Source organism: Oratosquilla oratoria, chromosome 31 (assembly GCF_046742065.1).
Source record: "Oratosquilla oratoria isolate Oo_2021 chromosome 31, ASM4674206v1, whole genome shotgun sequence".
Taxonomy (NCBI): Eukaryota; Metazoa; Arthropoda; class Malacostraca; order Stomatopoda; family Squillidae; genus Oratosquilla; species Oratosquilla oratoria.
This window is the reverse complement of record NC_134807.1, coordinates 23,548,951-23,575,567: the sequence shown is the minus strand read 5'-3', so window position 1 is coordinate 23,575,567 and position 26,617 is coordinate 23,548,951. Positions and strand designations below refer to the sequence as shown.

Genomic DNA, 26,617 nt, shown 5'->3' with positions numbered 1-26,617 from the left:
AACATGGGGTCCGACAACTTGCCAGGTTTTTGACCCCGACGACGTGCGTTCGAGGCTGCCTGGAAAATATCTCCCTCTTTCTTCGGGATGTAAGTGCTTGCTTGTCTTTTCGCAAATCATGGGGAAAACGCGGAGAATGACTTTTCAAGTCGAGTCATTTATCTGTCTATTCGTTATGTTTACGTATCCAGCTGCTTCTCACATTTGTGTTTATTTATTGAATTTTGATAATTGTTAATTTGGTTTTATATATTGAGTTACCTATTTATTAATTAATTATATAATCAACTTCTCCATATACAGTTAATTGATTAATCTACTTTATTTGTGCATTCATATATATATACATACATACATATATATATATATATATATATATATATATATATATATATATATATATATATATATATATTTTTTTTTTTTCATGGAACAATGAATCTTTTTGGAAAGAAGAAAGACAAGTTTCCAAGAATTTGAATGTTTGTTGTTTTTGTATTCAGTTGAGTTGTAAGGGGTGGTGCTTTCTTCGAACCCTGAGCATCAAAGACTTATAATTCTGCTTCCCCTTCGCAGGATGATGAATCCTTTAGGGTGATGTCCTTGCTAGGGTGTGGATTTTGGTCCGTTATGCTTTATTCCAGGGTCTTCTGGCTTTGGTGAAGTTAATCGTTGGAACAAAACGACGGGGAGGCTGTATCGCGTGCAATGGCTTGCCTAGCTCGTCTTGGAACAAAACGGAACGGGGATTGTTATATATCACAGCGTTTAAATTTCCGTGGATAATATGTTTCTCTTTCTTCACAGGGAGTCGGGTATTTGAATTGTGTACGTATACAGAAATAATGTACTGTAGACGAATGTTCATAGATTGATGTTCAAAGGAATGGATGAATACAAAGTACATAAACACACACAAACACGCATTATTGTCAGTGTATCACTGCTATTTCAATAAACCTATTATTATTATTATTATTATTATTATTATTATTATTATTATTATTATTATTACTACACACATTTATGCATATATATATTTTGATACATTTCATTAATGTGTAAAGTTCATGTCTACAAGATGTATTATTTTCCCTTGCTATCAAGCGGATCGTATAAAAAAGGACCGAACACGCATGCGCACAAGGCAACGACTTGATATATTTCAGTTTACCGTTTTTCACATCGTAACCCAGCATGAACATGTTACAAGAACCGTGAAGGTCTGGAATGATGAACTGACATGTTGCAGACGACATGACGTCAAGTCGAGGATGACGTAGTTTTGGAGGTGTGGAGAGACCTCGAGGAAGACCAAGAAGAACATGAAGTGATAGTGTCTGGAAAAATGTAGAGGATTTTTTTTTTGTGGGGGGGGGAGATCTAGGAGAAACGGAGATTAGTGAGAGATAATAAAAAGCAAAGTGACATGAGGAAAGTAATTTTGAATTTGGAAAAAAAAAACTTATACCCGTTGGTAAAAAGAAAATGAAAATGACATCGTCACGAAAGGTATAAGTTGTTCGTTTTAGTAATTTTTTTTCTTTTAACCCCAACCCCAGCACAGGCAAACTTCTTCAATCGATATCAGGGTAGTGGGAAATGAGAAGAATAAAGAGATGTGTGAAGTAGCTTCAGTCTGAAACCAAGGTGAAAACAAGACTGACAAAGAGATCTTGCTGTGATGGATCGGAAGAGTTCTATCGTGTGTGTGTGTGTGTGTGTGTGCGTACATAGTTGCGATAGTTGATAGCAAGCACGGATACACAATGAAGCCAACAGAGGAAGGGTGTGGGACGCCTGAAAAAAAAAACTGCTCACATAATTAGCTGCTGTGATTCTGGAACTTGAATTAGAGGACTATTTCGAAGCTAACAAGCTCAGTGATAGTGATAGTGGGAACTGAGATCTGGAGCGAAGGCGAGGCTGTTGAAGGCATGAATGAGACGAGTTGAATCACCGACGGCGTTTGCTAGATTAGATTGTTAGGGTAATGGAGGTGGCAAGTAAAGGCGATGAAAGCGACGCGAAAGCGCGTCAAGAAGGTAGAGAGCTTCTCTCGTGACGTCATGTCGACGTCCATTAGGTAACTTTCAAACGCAGTCACTCATTTCCCGTAATTTGCCAAGCGTATGATGATTCCATTTGTCTAAATATATATACATGTAAAGTAAATAAAAACACGCATGCAAGATTCTCATTAAGTTGAAAGTGTTATTATTCACTGAATGGGCGACGGCGAGGCCTTTAGATGTTCTTTAACTAAGGGTGAGGCCCTTAGGAACACTTCCGTGCGAATTAGGGGCGGAGTCCCCGTCATGCGGATGGATGTGCCCTCTTATGTGCTGCTGTTGGCGTACAGGCTTAAAATAGCGTTTCGCAAATTCGGATGTCAGCGCTTAACTTATATGAGAACTAGGTTAAAAGGGTTGATAATAGGCTGGGAACAATCGAGATAGAGACAGAAAGAGCGAGCGATCAGTCATTCTATCGAGGGAGAGAGAGCGAGCGATCAGTCACTCGATCGAGAGAGAAAGAGCAAGTCGAGATACACAAAGGGAAAAAGAGGAGGTAAGAGAGACAGAGAGAGAATGATGAACAAAATAAGTGACACATAAAGAGAGAGAGGGTGTTTGTGTGTGAAATAAGTTACACAGTTTGGCTCCACGTTTAGATAGCCTGAATACATAATTGCCCATTACGAAAGACAGCGAATGTGAGGGAGGGAGATACTTACTTGTACCTTTGGCAACCGGACGGGGGGAGAGGGGAGGGGACGTAGAACAACATTCATTTGGATGATACATTGCGACATACTGGCGAATTGTGTGTGTGTGTGTGTGTAGGGAGGGGAGGAGCTGATGAAGAGATGAATGCGATATTGAGTTGGTGTGCAAACAGCATGAAAATGATCTAAACCTCGTTTACTGAAATAAGACAAATGTTTGCATTCTTATTTTGTTAATTTACGATCTCTGGATCTCAGTTTTTTTTTATATCGAAAATCGCATTTTCTTTCGTCACTCGGCCATTCTTCATAACATCCGTAACTTGTAAACCACAAACCAAAATTTAGCACAACGTGAAGAGAGTGTTTTGTTTGGACAGGAGGAGTGGAGAAGGTGGGAGGGGGAGGGAAGGTGGGAGGGGGGAGGGGAGGGGCTGGGAGAACCTTGGCCTCATGTAGAGATGGAGAGATCGTATAGTTGAAGGACGAGGAAAAGTTTGGCATTCTATTTGTGGTACGACGTAGTTACAGGTTGAGGGATATTCCCTTCAGAAACCTTTCCTGGTGAAAGAGGGAGAGGGGAGGAGGAGGAGCCAGGAAGACGAAGAAAAGGATGGTATCATCTTAAACCTTCACCCCGTTTTCTTTCTTTCTGTCCCTCTTCCTTCTTGTCCTTTTCTTCCTTGTTTTTCTTTCTCTTCGTTCTCTTCCTCCCTCTGGTCATTTTCTTATTCTTCCTCCTCCACGTCCTTCTCTTCTTTCTCCTCCTCGTTCTCTTGCTCTCTCTCTGTTCTTCCTCCTCCTCCTCCTCCTCTCCTCCACGAACTTGTTCAGTCACTTACAGAACCCACTTTTCCCGCCATACTGGATCGACAACTCTCCTCCGTGTCTTTTTTTTCGTTCATCATCTCGCCTCTTTTTCCTCCTCAACCTTTCAACCTTCTCAGACTTTTCACTCTCTTAACCCCCCTCCCTCCTCTCCTGACCTCTTCACCTCCTCCTCCTCCTCCTCCTCCTCCATTAACACCACCACCTCTTCCACCCATCCATAACAAGTGGCTTTCTTGAAACCAGATATAGCAATCCAGCCTTAAAAAAAGAGAGAGATAGAGAGAGAAAAAAAGAGAAAGCAGTTACAGGTAAGTTCGCTTTCATGGTGAAACTCATGACTTCAGGCATACCTGAAACGTGTTTGGTTTTGTCCACTCTTGTGTCTCTCTATCTATCTATCTACGTATCTACATACTTATGTAATCTATTTGTCAGTCTACACAGCTGTCCATCCGTCGTTTTCTCTCTCTTTCTCGAATTTACAAACGCATATAACAACTCTCATTCTCTCTCTCTCTTTCTCTCTCTCTCTCTCTCTCTCTCTCTCTATATATATATATATATATATATATATATATATATATATATATATATATGTGTGTGTGTGTGTGTGTGTGTGTGTGTGTATGTATATATATATATATATATATATATATATATATGTGTGTGTGTGTGTGTATGTATGTATATATATATACTGTATTACTATCTGTATAATATATACACATGGGGCATATGAATACATACTGTAGTAAAGGTTCTACAGAACATATCCATGAACGATACTACTTCAATTCGACTACGTAAAGTAAAAAAGAAAACGAAGAATAAATAGATAAAAAATAAAATGAATAATAGATAAAAAAAAAAAGACATACGGATTTTCAGAGGTAAGTTGGTAAGGGATTTTTTTCAGTATCATATGGGGCTACATTAATCACCTGAGTTATGTGGATGATACACTTCATATTTAATAAACTACAAAAGACTTGCAAGACAAGCTGAGTGGCTTCTACAAGGAAGGTCTCAAAGTAGGTTTGAAGATGAATGAAGTTGAAACTACAATAACATTAAGTAAAACTATTATTATTATCGATGCGAAGAATTTGAATATAATTGTTTAGGTTAAATACTAAAACTGACCAAAGATTATTCAAATGAAATAAAAAGACGTTTCATAAATGGATGGAAAATAGCAAACAGGAACATTATGAGAGGCTCTCTAACTGTGTATGTGTTGTTATATATATGATATATATATATATATATATATATAAAATTGTGTTTGTGCATGTGTCTACTTATGTAGGTGTGCATGCGTGTTAGTGTGTGCGTGCGTGTGATTCACCTTGGTCTTTGGATCACGTGGTGGACTCGTGATCGACAGTTATTTCCCCCTCGGAAGAGAGCTCAGAGCTCGTATGACCGATCTGTGGGTAATGCTTTGACCTTACACTCACACACACACACACCCAATTCCCCGCCCACGAAAATTGGAGTAACAACTCGAAGCGCAGCGATACTGAAATTATATTCAGCCCTGGGCAGGATTCGAACCCGGACCGCCGTAGTGACAGTCTGGGACTCTACCAACCGCGCCACCGAGTCGTGTGTTTGTGTGTGTGTGTGTGTGTGTGAAGGGGAGGAGAACAGTATAGATCGAAAGTGTCCAGAAGAACATAATATCACGTCAATGTTACAAGAAAGTGACCATAACGATATGTTTGAGCGAAATCGTGTAGTAATGGCGCCTTTCTAGAACCATTTTGTGGTGCAGAGAACGGAGGGAGAAACGGGACCGGGTTCTCATGATTTCAATCTCGTCCGTTTACGTCGGGATGGGTAATCTAAACGGTTTGATGAGAACGATATAAATCTAAACCAGTTTCTCTCTCCCCCCCCCCCCCCCTGCGTGGAAGCATTCCATAAAAGCAGAACGAGAAAGTAAAATTCGGGGCGTTGCCATTGTCTTTGACCATCAGGAGCCTCGGGAACCTCAGAGTCCTGGTGTTATCAGAAAGATGATCATTGATAAGAAGGGTGGGTGGAATTTAAGGTCTGCTCCCAGCGAGGCGGGAAACGCTCTCCAAGCGACATGACGTCACGTTTCCCGCCCGTTGGCGCACTGCGTAGGCCAGTAAGAATCGACGCGTGTAAGGGAAGATGCACATCCGTTGGCTTCTATTATGTCCATTTTATGTGGATATTCTTTATAGCATGTGTGACAGACACGCAATATTTTCTGGTGGAGACCTAAGTGTCTCGCCCTTTCATGGGGGAGGCCCGGTATTACGTCCTGTTTACGGCGTAGAAGCCTCACTACCAATGCAGGCCGTTACTGTGTCCCTTGGGCAAGCTGTGTGTAAAGTCACAGGATTACTCATGGATCGAACTTAATATCACTCACAAGTTCAGAACGTGATCCAAGACCGTGGTGATCCACACACACACACACACACACACACACACACACACACATACACGCACACTGCTATAAAAGCTCGTAGACACATGCAAAATGACTTAATAAAAGTACCTATGCTTATTTAAGAAAATTTTTTTTTTACTTTTTTTTTTGGATATATATTCTGTAAGCTGGTGATGTTAGTTATTATGTCCTTTCCTTTTCTCCATCCCATAAGACTGTAGAAGATGCAGTCAATATTTCAGTATTTCAGGGACGTTAGTGAAACCTCTATGGACCAGGGTTACCCAGCATTTTTTTACGACTGAAGACTCATCACCACTCAGAAAATTAATTCTGATCACTTTTATCTTGTGTATTATCCCTTCCTTGCTTTTATCCATCTTGTATCTCTCTTTTACTACTTGACATTCCCGCCAGTTTTATTGCTTTCGAGTTAAGCGCGGATGTTTATAGAGAAAGCTTACGTCTTTCACGATCCGTGATATATATATGCGCTGGGTAATAAAAGTCACAGAATACTTATATCTGATGTTCCCAGGAAGCATCTGTGTCTCGTCATAGTACTTCCCGCAAGCGTTCATTGCAGTAAATGTGAACAACAACAACGAAGCTTCGAGTGAATGATTGTGTGTGTGTGTGTGTGTGTGTGTGTGTGTGTGTGTGTGTGTGTGTGTGTGTGTTACAACATCCCTAATTGTCGGATGGGGACTCGGCTAGAAGGTCCTACTTCAGTCAGGCGCTCTGGTCGGACTTCGGTTATAACTTTTTTCGTGTGCGAAAGATCGCGTGGTGCTTTGACGTCATAATGCATACTCCGTATACATAGATACATATATATATATATATATATATATATATATATATATATATATATTATATATATATATATATATATATATATATATATATATATATATATATTATCAACCACAATGCACTTCAATTCTAAACCATCAACATCGGAAGAACCGTGGAGGCACATGCACAATGTGGTCGATAGAAATGTATCTAGTCACTGGGACCCATTCAGTGTTGTACAATATATATATATATATATATATATTCATTCTTTCAGTGATTGTCTTGGTGGAAGTATATTAGATACTTTGTTTCTTTATTCAAAAAAAGTTGAGATACGACAGTTTTCTATGTTTTTCTCACTAGATACGGCCATAGCTGAGTAGTGAAGCTGAATTGAAATAACAATGACGATAATATACACAAAGAAACGAATAAACAGATAAAAGTGAAAGGAGTAAGGGCTTCCACGTGTTTCTTACATGTCTGAATAATAATAAAAAAAAACTTGGTTTCATAACGTTAATTGTAATTGTGTCTTTGGATGATTCCCACGGCCCCCTCCCTCCCTCCCCATGGTGGGGGTCGCTAACCTAAAGAAGATGAGTAGGAGGAGGAGAAAGAAAAAAAATATATAGAATTTAGGATCATTTTCATCGCCATTGGTCAAAGAAAACGAGACAATGAGAGAGATGGTTCAGTACACTGGAGAAAAAAGCACAAAAAGAATTTTTGTAGACTTTAGCATACGGAACAGTTTTTTATTTCTTTTCTTTATGAAGACTAATTTTAGACATATGAAGAGTGATATCCAACTACCTTAAGGATGTCCAGCGATTCAGTCCTGGGAGGAATATCGCGCTGAAGTCGTGGAATTAGTAAAAAGAAAATTTAAAAAGGGCACTGGTAGGAGAATAGATATTTTTATTACCATTGTATGTATGCATGTATGTATATATATATATATATATATATATTATACTGTATATATATATATATATATATATATATATATATATATATATATATATATATATATTGCTATGAAGGTTAGGCAGATGAATGGAAAAGGTGGTAGAGAAACGATGATTGGAGCGAGAACACTATTCCTGACGTTTCGACTACAAGTCTCAGGAATATAGTGTTCTCGCCCCAACCCGCGTTTCTCTACCACCTTTTACACACACACACACACACACACACACACACACACACACACACACACACACACACACACACACACACACACACACACACACATATATATATATATATATATATATATATATATATGTATATATATATATATATATTATATATATCTATATATATTAACAGTCTAGTCTCCGGTCATGAAATAATGTTGTGTGGCTTTGGTTCATAGAGATCTCAACAAAGTTAGTTAAATATTGGCCTGTATATTGTTTGCACCCATTCTCATAACCCTGTGTACATGTTAATTAAGAGTCTTCTATGCTGTTCTGTTACACCAACGCAAGAAAAGGGAGAGGAAGGGGACGGGGCCTGATGGTCTCACGAGATGGAGAAGAGTTAAGACCTATGATATCGATTGTGATTGTTTACCAAAAATGTCGAGTTGGAACTAGTGCGCATTTGCGCATGCGCAGGTCGTTGTTTTCCTGTCAGGATGTGGTGGAGAGGAGACTTATTGTTGATTCAGTCATGGGCACGGAAGTCTGCATGCCTGCCACGTCAATTGGCCTGAGGGAATTGTGTTCATGCGCGGACTTCCCCGTGTTCGACGTGTCTGTGCATCATGATTTTTGTGGGTCTTGTATCACACTGGGCTGTTTTTCCTTGAACCTCCGAATAATCGACGGTAGCGCCCATCTCAACAGCTTTTCTCCGCCGTAAAATCCACTATGGCAAACTATTTTATTTTCTCAATAATTGAATAGTATGTCATTTGATATACTGGAGGGTTTTCCTTCGTCCAGCATGTCAGGTTCCTTCCCGAAAGCTGTCGGCTGCAAATCTGCTTCAACAGTAGGAGGAAAAATAGCCCAATGTGACGCCTTTAATAAAGCGTCCATCGTTCCCTCATCTTACTCATTTTTGTGTGTCTCTCTCTCTGTTTATAGACTTTCATCCACTGAAACTGTGGAATATGACTGGATGAATAGCTTGCCGTCCTTTGAAAGGTCCAGGTAAGGTACAGTTGGCTTCATTTATAAGTAGTGTGTTGGCTGGCGTCTTTTACAAGGTCGTGGCAAGTTTATCACTTTATGATGACCGTTTGCAATATGAATGAGTCTGCGAAGTCGTAAACTTACGACACACACACACACACACACACACACACACACACACACACACACACACACACACACACACACACACACACACATTGCAATACATATGAGTGAAGGCAAATGTATGTTTTACTGTACACGTGCGCCATCTGTGGATGTCTTTCGGGGAGGTTGCTTTTACACAATCTCTAGCGCTACCCTTTCTTTGTGTGTTTTTGCATTCTTGCATGAGCGTGCGTGATGTTTTCCTGGACACGCTTTGTCTTTGTATTTTTGAATTGCGAAGTCGCATGGCGCTTTTTTCCTCATCGTGTTTTTCTCTATCAGGTTTTATATACTGTGTTGGGTTTTTGAGTATTGGGATTGATATATATATATATATATATATATATATATATATGTATATATATATACATACACATGTATGTATGTATGCATATATATATATATATATATATATATATATATATATATATATATATATATATATATATATATATATTAACATTGTCATTCTTTTGGTTCCGTTTGTTTACAATGTCTTGGACTCTGCCGTTTTTTACAATGTCTTGGACTCTGATCATGGAATGTAATTTCCAGCGCTCTTATACTGTGACTTTTGATCTCTTGGACTGTAGTTTAAGCCCCGGTCACACATACACGACTGAGTTCGGTTGAATAGAAAAGACTTCGTTTACAATTTGTTTATTTTTCGAACCATCAAATATCATATCACCTTTGTGTCATATGATGAGAAGTCGTCTACCATCTTTTCAAATTCACAACATTTGGCATTTTCACTCCTCATAATGTTTTGGAAACTCCTTAACACCTGCCCTTATGAAGTTTCATATCCTATGCTGAAGAAAACACAAGGAAAATAGCAGAAATGAGATCGAGCGTTTTCGTCTGTTCAGACATTTTCTGAATAGACGAAAGCGCTCGGTCTCATTTCTGTTATTTTTTTGTTTTGTTTTTGTTTTTTGTTGTTGTTGCATAATTAGAATCACGCGTTCAAGTGATTTCTTCTGCGTTTCATATCCTACATTGATATAGTATTCTATCGTCTATACGTACATAAACATGGCAGAAAGAATACATTGTGCGTCTTTATATATGAAATTTCAAACCATACTTTGCTGTACACCTGCACATGTATGGAAATTTGCCAATGTCATGTCTGAAAGAAGAGTAGATTTAAAATTCTGAAATCCCGTTTCATTGCGGACCAATGAACGTAAATCGTGAATAAGTTGTGTTCGTTCCAGCCGGAGTTTTGATTTTAGCTCCAATGTTGCGGTACAATAAGTGTCAGGTTTGATTGTGTTCGCTTGTCCCCAATGCAGACCAACATTCCGGGGTACGAAGAACATTGAGGAACAAGAGAGAGAGAGGGAGAGAGAGAGAGAGAGAGAGAGAGAGAGAGAGAGAGAGGTGATGTCGAGAGAACTACAGGAAAAAATAATTATAATGATGAATGATTGGCCTTGATGGAGATGATTGGCATCCTGAGGAATGAGTTGCCATGTCGTGATTAAGTTGCGCTGCCGTTGCCTGACGACGAGTCTGCACCGCTCCCTTCTCTCACGCTTACAGCTGGTTTGCGAATATCATGGTTCTCCACCTGAGCTGTTACTCACGCACGGACACACACACACACACACACACACACACGAGGATCTAATAAAATGGGATGATAGAAATACAAGAGGACACGGAAAGAAAATCAAGAAAGACAGCTGTAGATGAGATATGAAAAAGAACAGCTTTCCTCACAGAGTAATAGACATTTGGAACAAGTTAGATGAGAAAGTGGTGTGTACAAAAACAATACATGAATTTAAAAATAGTTTAGATAAAATGAGATATGAAGACGGGATAACACGAGCATAGCTCCCCTTCCCGTAAAATACAACTAGGTAAATACACACACACACACACGCTGTTGGTAGAGTCCCCGACTGTCACTTCGGCGGTCCGGGTTCGGGAATCCTGCCCAGGGCTGAAATAATTTCAGTACCGCTGCGCTTCGAGTCGTTACTCCAACTCTCGTGGGTGGGGAGTTGGGTGTGTGTGTGCGTGTAAAGTCAGCATTACTCATAGATCGGTCATACGAGCTCTGAGCTCTCTTCCGGGAGGGAAACGGCAGTCGGTCACGATCCAAAGACCAAGGTGAATCACACACACACACACACATACACACCCAATTTAAGGCTAGGTATGATTAATTGGAGAGTAGGGAGACTGGACCCAACAACGTTGTTCCTTTCCTGTATACAATTAGATACAATTAAGTAAACACACACACACACACACACACACACACACACACACACACACATACTGCCTCGTTCATCCTCCATCTACAGTATAAATCGCAATTGGATGAATAGGTACTGAGTCACAGCTTACTGTAAACTAATATTGTGCACAAATTAATATAATCTGTGAACATATTTCGTCTGCATTCGTTGTAACAGTGTATACCTGTCATTCGTGCGGTCGCAACGTTGTTTTGTTTGTGCACACATTTCTCCACGGATGCCAGATGTCGCTAGAAGTGTTTGCTAATTCAGAGCTTGTGTTTGCTGTCGCCATGTGCATTTGCGGAGTCAGAATCTGGTTCGTCATGCATTGGAACAATGCAAGTGTACCATGTGTTTTATAAATTCTAATATATTTCTATGTACGGTAGTTCTATTTGTAATTTAGGTGTTTTTTTCGTAAGCAAAATAATATTGATACAACAATTATATATATATATATATATATATATATATATATATATATATATACACGAGGGTATTTGTGTTGACACGTCACAATAGCATGACGTTAATTATATCTACGCGTTTTTGTCCCCATAACTACATTGACGCACATTTTAATGTTTGTTCTGGCTAATACAGGGCAATGCTATTCAGCCCAGAGGCGGACTTCAGTCTGAACAGTGTTTTAAGCCACCGGAACCCCAGTTTTTGGTCCAAGAGGACCTGTTGGCTGAATCGTCTTGCATTAGCGAGGATAAACATTAAAAGTTGCTTAATCGTGGCGAAGAGGAATCTGTTGATTCATGGTCCTGGAGTCTGACTCCCCCCCCACTCCCCTGGAGCCTTGGCAAAGTTGTGGGAGTGTCCGGGACATGATGTTTCCGGTAATGGCGTTGCAACACTTCAAAAGGGATTCGAAGGGAGTTGTTTTAAGTATGATTTAAGTAAGTTATAGGAATGAGAAAGTTTATGGGCCTTAATAAACAAACAAATAAATAACAAGATAAATAAGAGGAGGTGAAAAGAAAGCGACGCTACTAATAGTGTATACACCTTCACATACATACATATACATATATATATATATATATATATATTGCAATCAAACACTTGAAACATGTATTCCAAATACAGGAATAATCACTAAAAAAATTAGACTAAGAACATGTAGTTACATCTGTGCCAAGTGCGAAAAGTCTACTTTGATAGTTTAACTTTACTGGTGGTTATTTTTGCTTACATATGTATGCATGTAATGTACGTGTGTGTGTGCAAATTGCCAAAAACAGTTCTTCTGCATTTCCACAGCTGACCGTGTGTCCCCCGAGGCAGCTGTGGAATCACTGAAGTCACCTTGGAGCGCCTTCACAACGAGACAGACCTGTCGCATATTACGGAACATGACGGCACGTCGGGCCGCTCGCTCTTCTCTCAATTCTGGCCTAGCTGATCTTGTCTTAGTAGAATTTTATTTTATTTATTCATTTATTATCATATTTTATTTATTTGTATTCTTATATTATTTATATATTTATTATTATATTTTATTTGTTTATATTCTTATTTTATTTATTATTTATTTATTTATCTATTTGTTTATTCATTTTTGGGTATGTGGATGGGTCAAGAGTTGTAGACACGTTTCCTGAGCGAAAATAAGTTCCACAATTCTGTGTTCATCCTTGAAAGTCCACTGCAGGATCACTGGACTACCCCGTGGAAGAACGGTGCAGCCTCAGCACAACGGTATAGATTATACAGAAGAAGCCAAGAAAGTAACGGTCATGGTCATAAATGTAAAGAAATTCCCGAGTGTTTCCATTTACCATAAAACTCTCGCGTTGAGTTTGTTGTTAAATACATCAAGAACTCGTTTTCTTAACTGTACTGATGAGGTTCCACATGTTTCTTTTATCACCCGAAGTCCACTCCACCTCCTCTGCCGACCTTTTGGTCCATATCGAGCTCGGGTGTGGAGGAAAATCAGAAGTAAACAAACATAACGACAAACAAATTCAGCCTTCTATGTTGGCTTACATCAGGATGATAATTTCCTTAAGGTCGGGTGTGGAGTAAATGAAAAAAGTAAACAAATTCAGGTTTTTATTTTGACTTCCACCTGACTGACAAAGAACCTGAAGTTAATAAAGGCGTGACAACACATGATGTGGTTGGTGACTGTCACCTTACGGAAATCATTTGACGTTTGGCAGACTTAGAAGTGTTTCGCCGTGCATCACGGGATGACTCATTTGACTTAGAGTCACGTGAGAAAGGCTTTAGTCAGTGGAGGTTTGATGACTCCTTGTTTTGAGTCTCCCTCTCTCTCTCTGTTTTTTTTTCTCTCTCTCTCGTTTCCGCGTGTCCGCGCCATTTGTCACGAGTTGCCCAAGCAGTGAACGTCTTAACGGTTCAGTTCCCGTGGGTAACCGGCGGTTACGTAACGACGTTGGGCTGACCAGACCCTTGTGATGGTGGAGAACCGCTTTATCGACTGTCATAACCCCCCACCCCCTTTTTTTTCTAAATTGGGGTCCACTCGAGTGCGGCCACAGCAACAGTCTTAACTGGAAGACCAAAAACAAAAATGTCCAAAGACTGAGGTCTTCCTTGGACTGAATGAAATTGTTTGGCGCCAGCCTGGAATAAATATACAAGAACGGCCAGCACCGTCTATGAGATGTGGTCAGGTCTTTTGATAATGATATAATGATAATTTATAATGGCTTTTCGATATCGAAGATTCGAAATGTCTTTGTATAGTCCCAATTAGGTGGCTCTCGATTTTTCTTTCTGTCGTAAACACTTATTTGTGAATGTTTATTAATATGCAGACGGTGAGGATCACCCTTTGAATAGTTTCTGGCTGTCGTCATGTGATTTTATTCATCTATTGAAGGGTTGTACACTGTCTAACTCGTCAGCATTTGTTCAGATCCTTTACAGAAATCAGCGTTTTTGTTTCTAAACGTATGAAGAATTTAGAAGTCATTTTTGGTCATACAAAACTGGGTCACCACAACCTTCATGCCTTCATTCGAAACCTTGTGTCATGTATAAGAACAAGAGAACTCGAAGCACAATCTTCATTGGTGAAGAAGATAACTGGAAGGACTCTAAAAGACAGCTCCTGGAAGCTTTTGGCGAAGTGTTGGGTTGAGGTTCTGGGAACTGGTAAGTGAAGTTATTATTTTTGAAGCCAGATGATGTCATCGTCTCTTTGCTGACGGGTTTAATGCTTTGCAGTTACTTGGCTGAGGGTTGCAAGACCAGTCTGAAGACAAGAAGACTGCCAGGGGCCATACGGTGGGTGATTGGGTCAGTTGTTTTATAGCTGTGTGTGTGTGTGTGTGTGTGTGTGTGTGTGTGTGTGCGGGGGGGGGAAGTGACAAAACATGCCTATTCGTTTGTTATTATTTGTCTGTTTGTTTATTATTATTTGGTTGGTTTTCATTTATTATTAGTGATCTGTCTATTTATCATCACTTACTATTTACCTGTCTGTATATTATTTAGCTATACCTATGCGTTTATTTATCTTATCTATTATTATTTATATTATTATATATATTTTTATCATTATATTTTTTTTTGCATCCGACTTCGTTATGGACCAAAAGGTCTCCTATCGGCATGTTCCGCCTTTGTAATCCTTTTTAAACATTAGTTTGGTCACCGAGAATGTGTTGGTTAAGTAAACGTTTGGATAACCTCACTTTTTTTTTTTTTTTTTTTTTCCTCATGGTGCCAGGCGTCATGACTTCATCCGACCTGAAAAATAATGAGTCTCAAGTTTGTTGCTAACGGAAGCAGAACCGCGGTCAAAAGACTTCGTCACCTGCCCAGTCATTCTTCTGGTCGCGGGAGTCGAGGTTGTCTTTTTACGAGCGGTTGAACGTGATTCGTTTTTTCTCCTTCTTTTCTTTTTGTCGCCAAGCGCGTGATTGGCTAGCCTTTCGTCATTGTTCTGGGATTGACCAATAGCCTCGCAGAGGGCTCGATACGTAACAGGAATCACTGGGTACGTGATAATGATGTCATATGTGATATTCATCCACGTCCAAGGAATTTCTTTGTGCTTGCTCATTAAAGCCCCTTAACATCCTGAAGGAGACGCTAGTAGAATTCCAGAATCACGCAAGCACGGATGTTTAACAAGAAATTTATGTTGCCCAATAGCTCCTAACCTAATATAAGCTAAACTAACCTAACTTAACCAAACATAACATTTCTATAGGAAAAATAGATCTTTCAAATGCAAATCAAAAAGAAGTGGAAAATGTGTTTGCGTGTTAGTGAAATATAACAGAGACGGTGTATGTCTGATCATGCAACTGCCAAGTTCAGTTGCTGATCATGCATACATCATCTAACAACCGCCTTGCATGACGTTCGCGACATATGCAACTTCGATGCAAAGCTTTGGATACCAGTGTACGACATACAGTTCACCAAAACCGACATATGGTACACACATTCCATTGTTCTTGATTACCAATTTACAGTGGTAATTGAACATGATGGCATAATAGGTCAATTGGTAGAGCAGCGGAATGTTGAACAAAGGAACCCCAGTTTGAAACCCGATTGACTTTTACTGGGTGTCGGTTGCTTGTGATTATCCACATGTTGTTCGTATTCTGAAACTTCCCCTGTGGCAGTTTGCCTATAGAAGTGTAGAGAACTTGATGGTCCTATAGCCTACTACGGGGCGTTATTATGAACATGATTTGTCTATGTAAATGCTGACATCCCATCGATGATTCTAAGATACTGACTCCAATATGCATATACATACATATATATGTATAATATATATATATATACACACACACACAAAGGAGTCAGACTTCATAAAGATGCAAAAGGCATCAATCATTTAAAATGGAAGTGTCTTAGCTGAATAAACTTGAATGACGCCAGCAAGGAAAATGCATAGCAATCCAGCCGCCAATTATTTTTCCTCTAACTGAATAAAATCGCCAGGCGACATTACAATATTTAACGAAGTATATCGGTCACTGGAGCTGGGATTAAGTGCCTGAAAGACGTCATTTGTGAGTTTAGGCTGTGGCAGTGAGTGGAGGGGGGAAGCAGGTAGTAGGAAAGGAGGGAGTGGGGGAGGAAACACGGCTCGCATTTAGAAAACGTGTCAAGAGAAACTGCAGTCGAGGAAAAAGTCGGGCTGGTTGGTTGCGACGTAGACAGAGAGGAGAGGGAAGAGCAGAGGGAAAGGGAAGACGACGAGGAGGAGGAGGAGAGTGGGAGGTAGGGAGAGAGGAAGGATGGGAAGGTGTAATAGAATAGATAATAGAAGTAGAAATTAAGGGAGGAAGGGGTGGAGGGTGAGGCTGAGAAGATGGATACTGGAGGAGGAAAACGACTAGAAAATGAACAGGGATAGATGAAGTAGATGGAAAAGAAGAAACTGAGAGTAGAGTAGAAAGAGAAGGAGAAATGCATTAGGCATAGGAGAAGAGAAAATAAAAAAGAGAAGTTTAAGGATAGGAGTGCTGTGGTTAACAAATAGGAGAAAAGAGAAAAATACATTAGGTGCTCTTATCTACCAAATTCCTTCGGAAAAATTATTCAGAGTTTCTTAATTTAACGCCCACGGCACGAATGTTGCCTTCAGCCTGATTAAATCTGGCTGCTGACGATACGAAACATGTAAAGATGTTGAGGCGTTGGAGTGAAGTACAGGTCGAAGTATGAAGGTGCAGTTGGATAAACACCGAAGCGATATGACGTCATGTCTGTTAGTTGATAATTTTGTTTTTCGTTTTATTAAACCTGTTTGGATGTTTCTTTACCTCTCGATTTTTTGTCTACATGTGACCTCTCTACAGACCAAAAAGTCCCCTGTAAGCATATCTTGCCTTTGTAACCCATTGTAATTCATTATTGTAATGAAGAAATTTGGACAAGATAGATGAAGACAGTGTTCCATGAGTATTAAGCAGGAGTGAATGGAAGGCTCAAGGAAAATGAGTAAAATAAGCTATGGAAGGGAAGGAGAAGATGTGATGTGAGAATAGACGAGAACGTGGTTGGAGCAGCAAGAGGAATTGAAAAACGACTAAACACAATTTCCTGTGAGTTATGATAAGACAAAATTTTGAACGATGTAAAATATCAAACAACAACAGTGACAGCACGAAGGTCTTGAAATAAAATGAGCAAGGATATTTTTATCTTTAATGGAGGACAGAAAATAAACCCCAGTGGCAAGAACTCAAGGAGAAAGAGTTGTAGCAAAGACAAGGAGGAGGTGGAGGAAGGGAGGAGCGGAGGGAACGGGTGAGAGTTGGTGGTGAGTTGGTACCAGTCGGAGACAAGCTACCGTCTCATGCCCGCCTGCCTACCTGCCCGCCTACTTGGGAATGTATTGCACGTTCTGGGGACTACCCTCAGCCCAGCATCCTTGCGATTTCACCCAACGAAAGTGATGCACATTAAGGGAGAAACCCCCCTTGGTGTGTGTGTGTGTGTGAGGAAAAGATGATGAAGAAATTGTGTCAGAAACAACGCAGTTCGATGTTGATACTGTAACGGTGTGTGTGATGGGTAGTAATGGTCACAGCTGGTATAGAACAAAGAGTGGATATTATCAACGTGATTGGTAACTGATGAAAAAGAAGAAAGAGTAATCAGTAATAAAGTTCCTGTTTTCATTACTCCATCATCGTTTCCTTTTTATGTGGCCAGATTCATTCTGAACCTAAATATTTCCTCTTCTTTTGGTCTGTATTGAGAAAGGATTCTATCATCACTCCTTTTTTTATGTGGTCAGGCTCATCGTGTGCCTAAAGATTCCGTTTTCTTTTGAACTCCCACTTTGGGACTGGGAATGGATAAGATGATGTCTGAGGGGAGGGGGGACGGAGGAAGGTAAGCTTTACGAAGCGCATTCAAAACCGGTCCTTGAGTCATGGCCTGCAGGAAATGCACACCTGGTATACTCGTTACCGCCTTCAGTATGGCAGAAGGGGTCCTCGATGTCTGCTGACGTCATCGATGTCGACCTTTCGCTATCGCCCCCCACCTCACATTCGCCAACGGTTGAGATGCTGTTGCCATCCGGTGATGTTGCCAACCGTTGATCTCGCCAATTCGAAGCTTGTCGGTACCGTTGTTCATGTTCAGTTTTATTGCTTCTACGGTGTGGGATCAATATACGTGACGACATGTGAGACCACAGCATTCGAAACTATGATGGAATTCGCAATCGTCATCCCAGCCTAACCGTTCGAGTCATGAAATCCGAAGCCGCCATCCTAGTCTGAGCGTTCAGGTCACTTGTGAAATTCACTTCCCACAGACGTCCGCTTCGGTATCATTTGCAACCGACATGACGTCAGCAGGTTCCTCGTGGCATTCAGAAACAACGCCACCTCACCGAGCTTCTAGGTGGTTAAATGGTGGTAGTGGTAGTGGGAAAGGCAGGATTAGCCTCTACCCTCCTTGTTCCTTGTCTTAACAATTTCAAACTGGTTTTATCCTGATTCTTTGATTAGGGAGTGATGGGAGGGTGGTGTTCCCTGAAGTGAATAACATCACATAGCAATAACCTGGATGTGTATGAATAATCACACCACTTCCGAACGGGCTAATTGAGTGGATGTTTAGGGTGTCGAAATTTTTTTTTAATTAAAGGAAATTGCGTGGCGGGAAGCTGACTAGATACCTCCACTCCCGCACAAATCAAAAGGTAAATCATCTTCGTGAGCAGAAAGTGTAGGCAGACACGAGAATGAACTTTCATCAAGCGTCGAGATGAAGGTGGACCAGGGAGGTGGATATGGCAGGGGAAGCACTTGGGCATTGGTGCATGACGGAATCGCCCGTTACAGCTGGTCTTTGTCGATCTTGTTCCTGCACTATATCGTGTTGCATTGCACTGTATCGATTTGTACCATATTGCTCTGTTGTATGTTAGAGTGCAGACGCTTCTTCGGATGAAGTGGATGATACTCCTAAACAAGATATCCGGGAAATGCATTTGCTCCTCTATGGGATAGGTAAGATCCCATATATGGATCCTCTGGGTAGGTGAGGAGGTAGACGAAGGGGTTAAAGAGAAAGGTAACTGAGAACCGGAATTAAGAGAAAAAGAGGAACTCCTTTCAACTCACCATTTTTCTCCGTTCCTCCCCACCCACCCCCTCCACCCAACTTCCCATGCAGGCTGTGTGGCTCGCCTTGAAATGTGTGCCTGAACCATGAGGGTGGGGTTTGAGTCGGTGAGACTTGTTCTTCCTCTGTGAGCCACAAACCGAGGTTCATTGTAGACGACTTGCATAATATTATAGTGGCAAATAATGATAGTTCATAACGAGGTCGGGTGAAAGAAAACAATTGTCAGATCATAGCATATAGTTTAGGTGTTTATGTTGCAATGCCACTTGGTTAGTTCTGTGTATATCCCGAAGTTAGTCTTTCTTAATGAAGTCGCCTGGCGTTAGTCACGATATACTTGCTAAGGACGTCACTGCGTCGATGGGGCGGAAAGTTTCCTTTCGTGGATTCTTGAATTTGGCGCGAAGTCACAAACAGATGAGAGGTGAGCAGCCATTGCCGTTGTCAAGACTCCCGCGGTTTTTCGGTTTCACCAACGCTTGTCGCGCGGTAAGACAAGTGCGAAATGGCCGTGATCCCTGTAGTGTGCATCCGGCATGATATTCCAAGTCCTCAAATGGGTTAATCCTTCACGACCACGCACCGAAGGTCGTGAATAATGGGTGCGGGAGTCAGGGTACTCCTGCGTTGATCGGTACCATGTTCCGGTTCATTTGTAAAGTGTAAACAGCGGCCAAGGTGGATACATTTGCCAACCTCTGTCGTTTTTTGTAACTTTTTTTGTGTGGTTTCTACAACCATTGCAACATTCACAGCTGTCGAATTAATATAACCGTGATTTCTTGTTGGACTAGAACGCGCTAGCTTTCACAGTCACGGTAATTATGAAAATAGACTTTCAAGTAAAATGTTCGTGTCTTGAGACCATTCAACACATGAATTTTGTGTCTGTTTTCAGTTCCGGGTAATGGCAAGCGATTATGTGCAGCTGATGTGGGTTGTCTCTGGGTTGAATGAGGTCCGGATCGATCGAGACCCTCCCCCACCCTTTAGACCGGAGTCGACCCACCACAGCATGAACAGAAATTCATAAGCACGGCACCATGTTCAAGGAGGTAAACGTTCATCACGGGGGACTATCGAGGTGTTCAGTCGTCCATGACAACAGTTACTGTTAAGATGTTCAATGATCTATAGAGATTTTTGCCACCGTCATCACGTCCACAGTAATTTCTGATAGTAGGTTTGTGTTTCTCTTAATGCCTCTAGTTTGCTCATCCGGTTTCGTGCATTATTTCATCGATCAAGGTTTTCATGGATCAAGAGATCACCTGGCTTATTTTGATTTTTCTTCCCGTTTTCATTTTACACCACATGAGTGTTCCAGTCAATATATTCTTTTGAAGTTTCCCCCAACTGTCCTCGGTCGAACATCATCCAAAACGACGAAAACCGTTACAACTTAGGATGACGTCAAGGGGTTGTCCTTGCCACGTTCTGTCTCCCCAACCAGCATCCAGGAAGATATGATTTTTGCGTCGACGTCGTCTTGCGTGGTTTTCGGTAAAGATTTGACATCGATGTCTTTGGCTCGTTAGTCACAGTCACCCTCTCGACCGTAGAGAAGTCTTGTCATATATCAAGCCGTGCCGCTTGAAGGTTTCTTTAAATGTCAAAGGGCAATTACCCTCATCCCCCACCATCTTTCAGTAGACAAAGGCTCTTGGGTCCGTCAAGTTTTTGGGCTGAGGTTGTCCAACCAAGTGTAGGACCTTCCTTAATATTGAGTTATTACTAGAGAAAAAGAGAAACATGAGTATATGCTGCGGAAACTGGGGAATGCGAACAAGACTTTTTGGGGGTTCAGAGTTTTATGAAAGAATAGGTCTATCACGTCAGTAACTGTTGTCATTACCGTATTTCTCACAGAACTAAATACAGGTGACCAATTACAGATAATATTCTGTTGTAAGGCGATTTTATTCAGCCGAAATGAGACCCTAGGGTTGTATAAAGTAAATAGTGTTTTCGAGGTCCTCATGTATTTGGAATATTTCGTTTGTCTAAGGAACTTCTCTTTACCTAAATGAAATAAGTGTGTGACATCGAGAATGAAATACGAAGCAATTAGATATTAATGCAGAATTTCTTGACGTTTTTCGACTCGGCACCTCCTATATAATCAGGTCTAGGTAGTGTAGCAGTATCTATATATCGGGTTAGAGGAACCACAGCTTCTACATTACTACAAGGAACAGACTTCTCCAGCATCTCCCAACGATTTATTTCGGCTCCCTTGGGGGCTAGTAACACCCTAGGTTATGAAACACTGGTTTAATCATTGACAAATGTTTGATTTGTTCACATGTTTCATTTTAGAGAACAATTCCTCTAGGGGACGGATTTTCCTTCTGTTTTTAAGGGGCAGCATCCCTCTCTCCCCAAAAGTAAAGAATAAATCAAACAAATTAAATAGAAAATAAAATAAATAAGACGAATAAGCAAAATAGAATTACACGGCTGGGTTGGCTGCCAAGTTGCAGAGGCATCCATGACCCACATTTAAAAAGTCTTTAAAGGTAAAGGGTGATTTTTGTAATCAAGCATTAATGGAGTTTATATAAGTGGAGGTGGCGGTTTTTGGATGCTGCCAAGTGCCCCCTGGCGTAGGTTTCTTTCCTCAGCTGAGTAAAGGAAGGTCAAACCGGCAGACATGGAATCAATTCTACCATCCATTCGAGTACAACAGTTGTAACTCTCACAACATTCGAATTCAGGAGTGTAGTGATTTCTCTCTCTACCAGTGAAAACTGAGCTATCTTTCAGCCACTGAGGATGACCTGTTGAGGATGCTGATGAAAATATATGGGACTTGGAGAAAGCATATGTACTTGTTAGAGAAAGTTCTCGAATCTGTGACCTCAAGGTTATGTAGAATAAATAGGAATGGTTAGAATGGAAAGGTTGGTAGGCCTGAATTCAAGGTCCTTCCGGGTTCCTTGGTAATACTTTGTTCGTCTTCATTGTCCCTTGTGAAGAAAAATACCCCCTCTCCCCCTCACACGAACAAGAAAAATTCCGAGTACTAACTAATTGAAGAGTCGACATGGATAGTTATCTTAGCGTGATAAACACAGGGGAAGAGTAGACGATTAACGGTCTTTTGGAACTGTGAACGTACTTTACGTTATTTTAGGAAAGCGGGTCCGAATTGTCTGATCTGAGCATGACCAGTCTCCCGTTAGGAGATGCCATCACGGGAAATAACGGTTTAAACGGTCACATGTCGGTAACTCTCCGAAATGTTGTGTTGTGAGCGAAAGAGGGGGGGAGGTGTGCTTTAACAGATGGAAGGGGCGTAGGTAAAGGTGTGGAAGGGACTGTGATTTTGTGACCATCAACAGAAACTTTCCCCTTCGGCCATAGTTTGTCCCCATAGACGCAAACATAGGACGCATGGTAATCACACGCGTCAGCGCGCATGCGTTGCCTCGTCACACGCTTGTACCCGGCCATGTTGCTCATAGACTAGCGCTTACACACGCACGCAGTGGAACTGACGATTGTTTGTTGATTTTTGTTGTAAAGGTGATTTTAGAATAAGTGTGATCATAGGAGAGTAAAAGATTGGATCTTGCGAGTGTTGTTCTCTTCCTGTATATTACCATTAAGTAAACACACGGGTACATAGATCTAATGCTCTTTTTCCACAAGGAGAGCGAAGAGAGCGTGACCCTGACGCTCTCTCCATCTCTCTCGTCGAGTCACCAAGGCAGCGCAGCAGCATGGCGGTCGACTTTCGAATTTCACTTTCCTTGCAGCAACTTGATACAGCGAAACTCTCTCTCTCTCTCTCTTGGCAGCCAACGTCGTATATATTATCATGGCTAACGGCAGACGATATCACTCTTTCAACCGAATAAAATAGTCTATTTATTGGTGAGGACAATAGGCATGAGTCTAGCATAGCTTAAAACTATGTAAAGGCACGTTTCGGGTTTGAATTATTATTATGTCTCTGTATACAGTAGTTTCCTTGTGGTTAAAGTTGTTTCTTGTAAACAAAATTAAGTTGATGCAGCTGCAGCAGAAGATTATTTTCTTAATTATGGTGACTTTTGGGAGAGGATGATGAGTTTTGGAATAATACATAGATTCGTCTGTCTTGTTCTTATCGAAATAAATCAAGAAAGTTTGAGAGAGGACAGGAAATTTTAGCGTTTTTTTACACGTCATGTTTCACACATTTTGATTTTGTCTTGTTCTTATCAAAATAAATCAAGAAAGTCTGAGAGAGGACAGGATTTTTTTTCTTTCTTTTTACGCGTCAAATTTCACACTTTTTGATTTTGTGAGTGAAGGAAAACCTCACGCAACAGGTGACGAAGTATCATTTCCCAACCGAATTCACATAGACTCTTGTTTGAGTAGGGGGGGGTTAAAAATAACATTGCCTATCCATTTACGTACTACAGAAACTCTATACATTCTGTTTTTGCTTACACCAGATATTTTCAGCTCGATGTTGAAGATTGAATGTGTGCGTAAATTCACCATTGTCTTGGATCACGTGTTGGTTTCGTGTGTGTGTGTGTGTGTGTATGTGTGTGTGTGTGTGAGGAAAACTGATTTGAGAAAGTGCGTGAATTATTCCATTTAATCTTTGAGACTCCCCAGAACTTAATGAAAGAGGACAATGAAAATAGGACTTTAACCAAGAGGAAACTTATGAAGTGACTTGAGAGTACTGAAGAGTATAAACTAATTCCCTTTCAGGAGCGACTTAGGGTTAGGAATGATTAAGGGAGGAGTTAGGGAGGTTAGTTCTGGGAGAGGTCGTCTGGTGGAGGTTATGGAAAGGGCTGTAGGTCTGGTGAAGGTGAAGACCACTTTGATTTCACTGAGGCCTTGTTAGCCTTTTGGCGTACCCCAAGGATCACTGATGCCACGCGTGGCTGAGTTCCTCTGACGTAAAGATCGATTGTACAGGGACATGCCGCTTGTTAAGGGGTCAGGGCATTGGCTAGAGGGAGTATTCTTCAAGTAAGCTACACCTCAGTCACTTGTTAGAAATCTTAACACCTTAAAGGAGACTTGATGGAGTCAGTAGGTGGACTAGGCTCAATCGGTCTCTTGAATCACGACAGTGCAAATAATTCTCAGATAGGTAAATATCCCCACTGCCCTCTCCCTGTATATCTAATACTTCAGAGAACACTCAGATTTCTTCCGAAGTGCCGAGGGACACGGCCTTTTGGAAGAACAACAAAAAGTTCCTCTTTGACTTACCGGTGGAGGAGATTCTGTGTAGGTCTCCGACGGGGCGTAGGTCGGAGGCAAGGACACCGTCTCCGGCGTCATGTTGTCACCCTTCTCTCCCATCGCCCACCAGCAGTAACAACAACAATAACAATAACAACGATAACAGAAAAAAAAGGGACGGCAAAGCTGGACGGAAGGGGGGAAGAGAAGGAGAACGGATGGTGGTAGTGATCACCTCGGCTTTGTTGGTGAAACTCCCTGACGGAACACTGGGCGGCCCCTATTTATAAGATTCCCGTCCTCCTCCTCCTCCTCCTCCTCCTCCTCCTCCTCCCCTCACCCGCCTCCTCCTCATTCAACTCTCTATTTCTACTCAACCTCTTGCTCCAACCTATGCTTCCTCCGCTTGCAACCAGATTTGTGTGGATTTCCATCTTGAAGACTAAGATAGGATCGGTGGTTATGATTCATAATAGTTTCTTGTTTATGCCTCTTTATTTGGTAATGTAAGGATAGAATTGTCCGTCAAGCTGTCGCACACACACACACACACACACACACACACACACACACACACACACACACACACACACACACACACACACACACACACACACACACACACATGTGCATAATTGGGATAATTTCCCCCCAGATTTTTACGTGGGCTTTGCAATGGCAAATATAGACTTTTTTCCTCTGTCAGCTCCGACCATTCAGATATATGTGCGCATGCGCGAAACAAGGGTCCTTTTTAGGTTGGCCGCTTCCGAAATTGCGGGTCGGTCCTTTTCTGAACAATATGCAGGTTGATTGGGACCCCATTGTGGCTATACCCACACTCGCCTGCTTCATAAAACAGTTTGCTGCTCAGGTATTGAAGGAGGTTCTTGGGGGAAAGAGCATTCCACGGAATACAACAGTGACAAGGATAATCTTGCACCTTGCAAGAAGAAGAAGAAGTCTGACGGCTCCTGTTACACGGTGGCTACAAATGTAAACATTCCGTGGGTCCTGTCAGGAAAATCCGGTTTATGGTAAGGCAGGCCACTGGGGCACGGGTACAAGTTCCATAGTGGATTTGGTTAGAGCTCCCTCCTCCTCCGTGTTTGTTTATCTCCGTCGTGCAGTCCTTTACATGCTTCTTTCGGCTTGGTCTTGTATCTCTCTCTCTCTCTCTCTCTCTATTTCTCTTTTTCTCTCCATCTCCAACTCTGTCTGCTTCTGTCTCTCTCTTTAACCGTCTCCCTCTCTTTTTCCCTTTCTCTCCACCCCTTTTCCCTCCTCCCCCTCTCTCGCTATTTCTCCCTCTCTCCCTTTCCCCCTCTCTCTCTCTTCCCCTCTCTCTCACCCCCTCCCCCATTATCTCTCTCTCTATCTCTCCTCCCTTTCTCTCCCCCCTCTATCTCTCCTTTAGCTCGTCCATTCCATAGATCACTTGATCACCTGACATCGTTCTCCTCCGATGCTCTCCATTCATTCCCTCACACTGCTCTGCCATTTTTTCCCTAGTTTTGTATCTTCCCGTATTTCCATCATCCCTCGTATTTTCTGAAATCCTACACAGTAAAGAAAATCATTAATGAAATTCTTAGACACTTCACCTCGTAACTAAAAAAGAAGGAAAAAAAATGAATGTAATAATTATGTTTGAAAGTTAACTAATTCGATATCAAACTCTTGCCGGCCAGAGTACGCAGCGCCCGCGAAAATATTATAATAATAAAAATAATAATGAATAAATAATAATGGTAATGATAATGATAAATTAAGACGTTATATTTCGTTTCTTTGGTTTATAATGATGTAGTTAAGTCTTCCATACACGACCAAAAATATTGAGTAATAATTCGTATCATGTGCATGATATAGTAATAAAGTGCCGGATGTTGTGACATTGAGTCAAACTAATAGGTATTCAAATGGATAAAGAGCTTTAACAAGGGTG

At 41.1% G+C, this 26,617-nt stretch overlaps 1 protein-coding gene across 2 annotated transcripts in view; it reads right to left on the bottom strand.

The window, feature by feature from the left end:
- The window catches only part of LOC143041493 (uncharacterized), a 41,385-nt gene extending 16,442 nt beyond the window's left edge, over window positions 1–24,943 (bottom strand). Inside the window, exon 1 of one of the 2 annotated variants that reach the window (XM_076213439.1) lies at window positions 24,697–24,943. In XM_076213439.1, coding sequence (XP_076069554.1) covers window positions 24,697–24,789 — 93 coding nt within the window. In that variant the 5' untranslated portion in view covers window positions 24,790–24,943. The remainder of the gene's footprint in view (window positions 1–24,696) is intronic. The other variant, XM_076213440.1, reaches the window with a different exon arrangement.
- Between the last annotated feature and the right edge of the window lie 1,674 nt (window positions 24,944–26,617).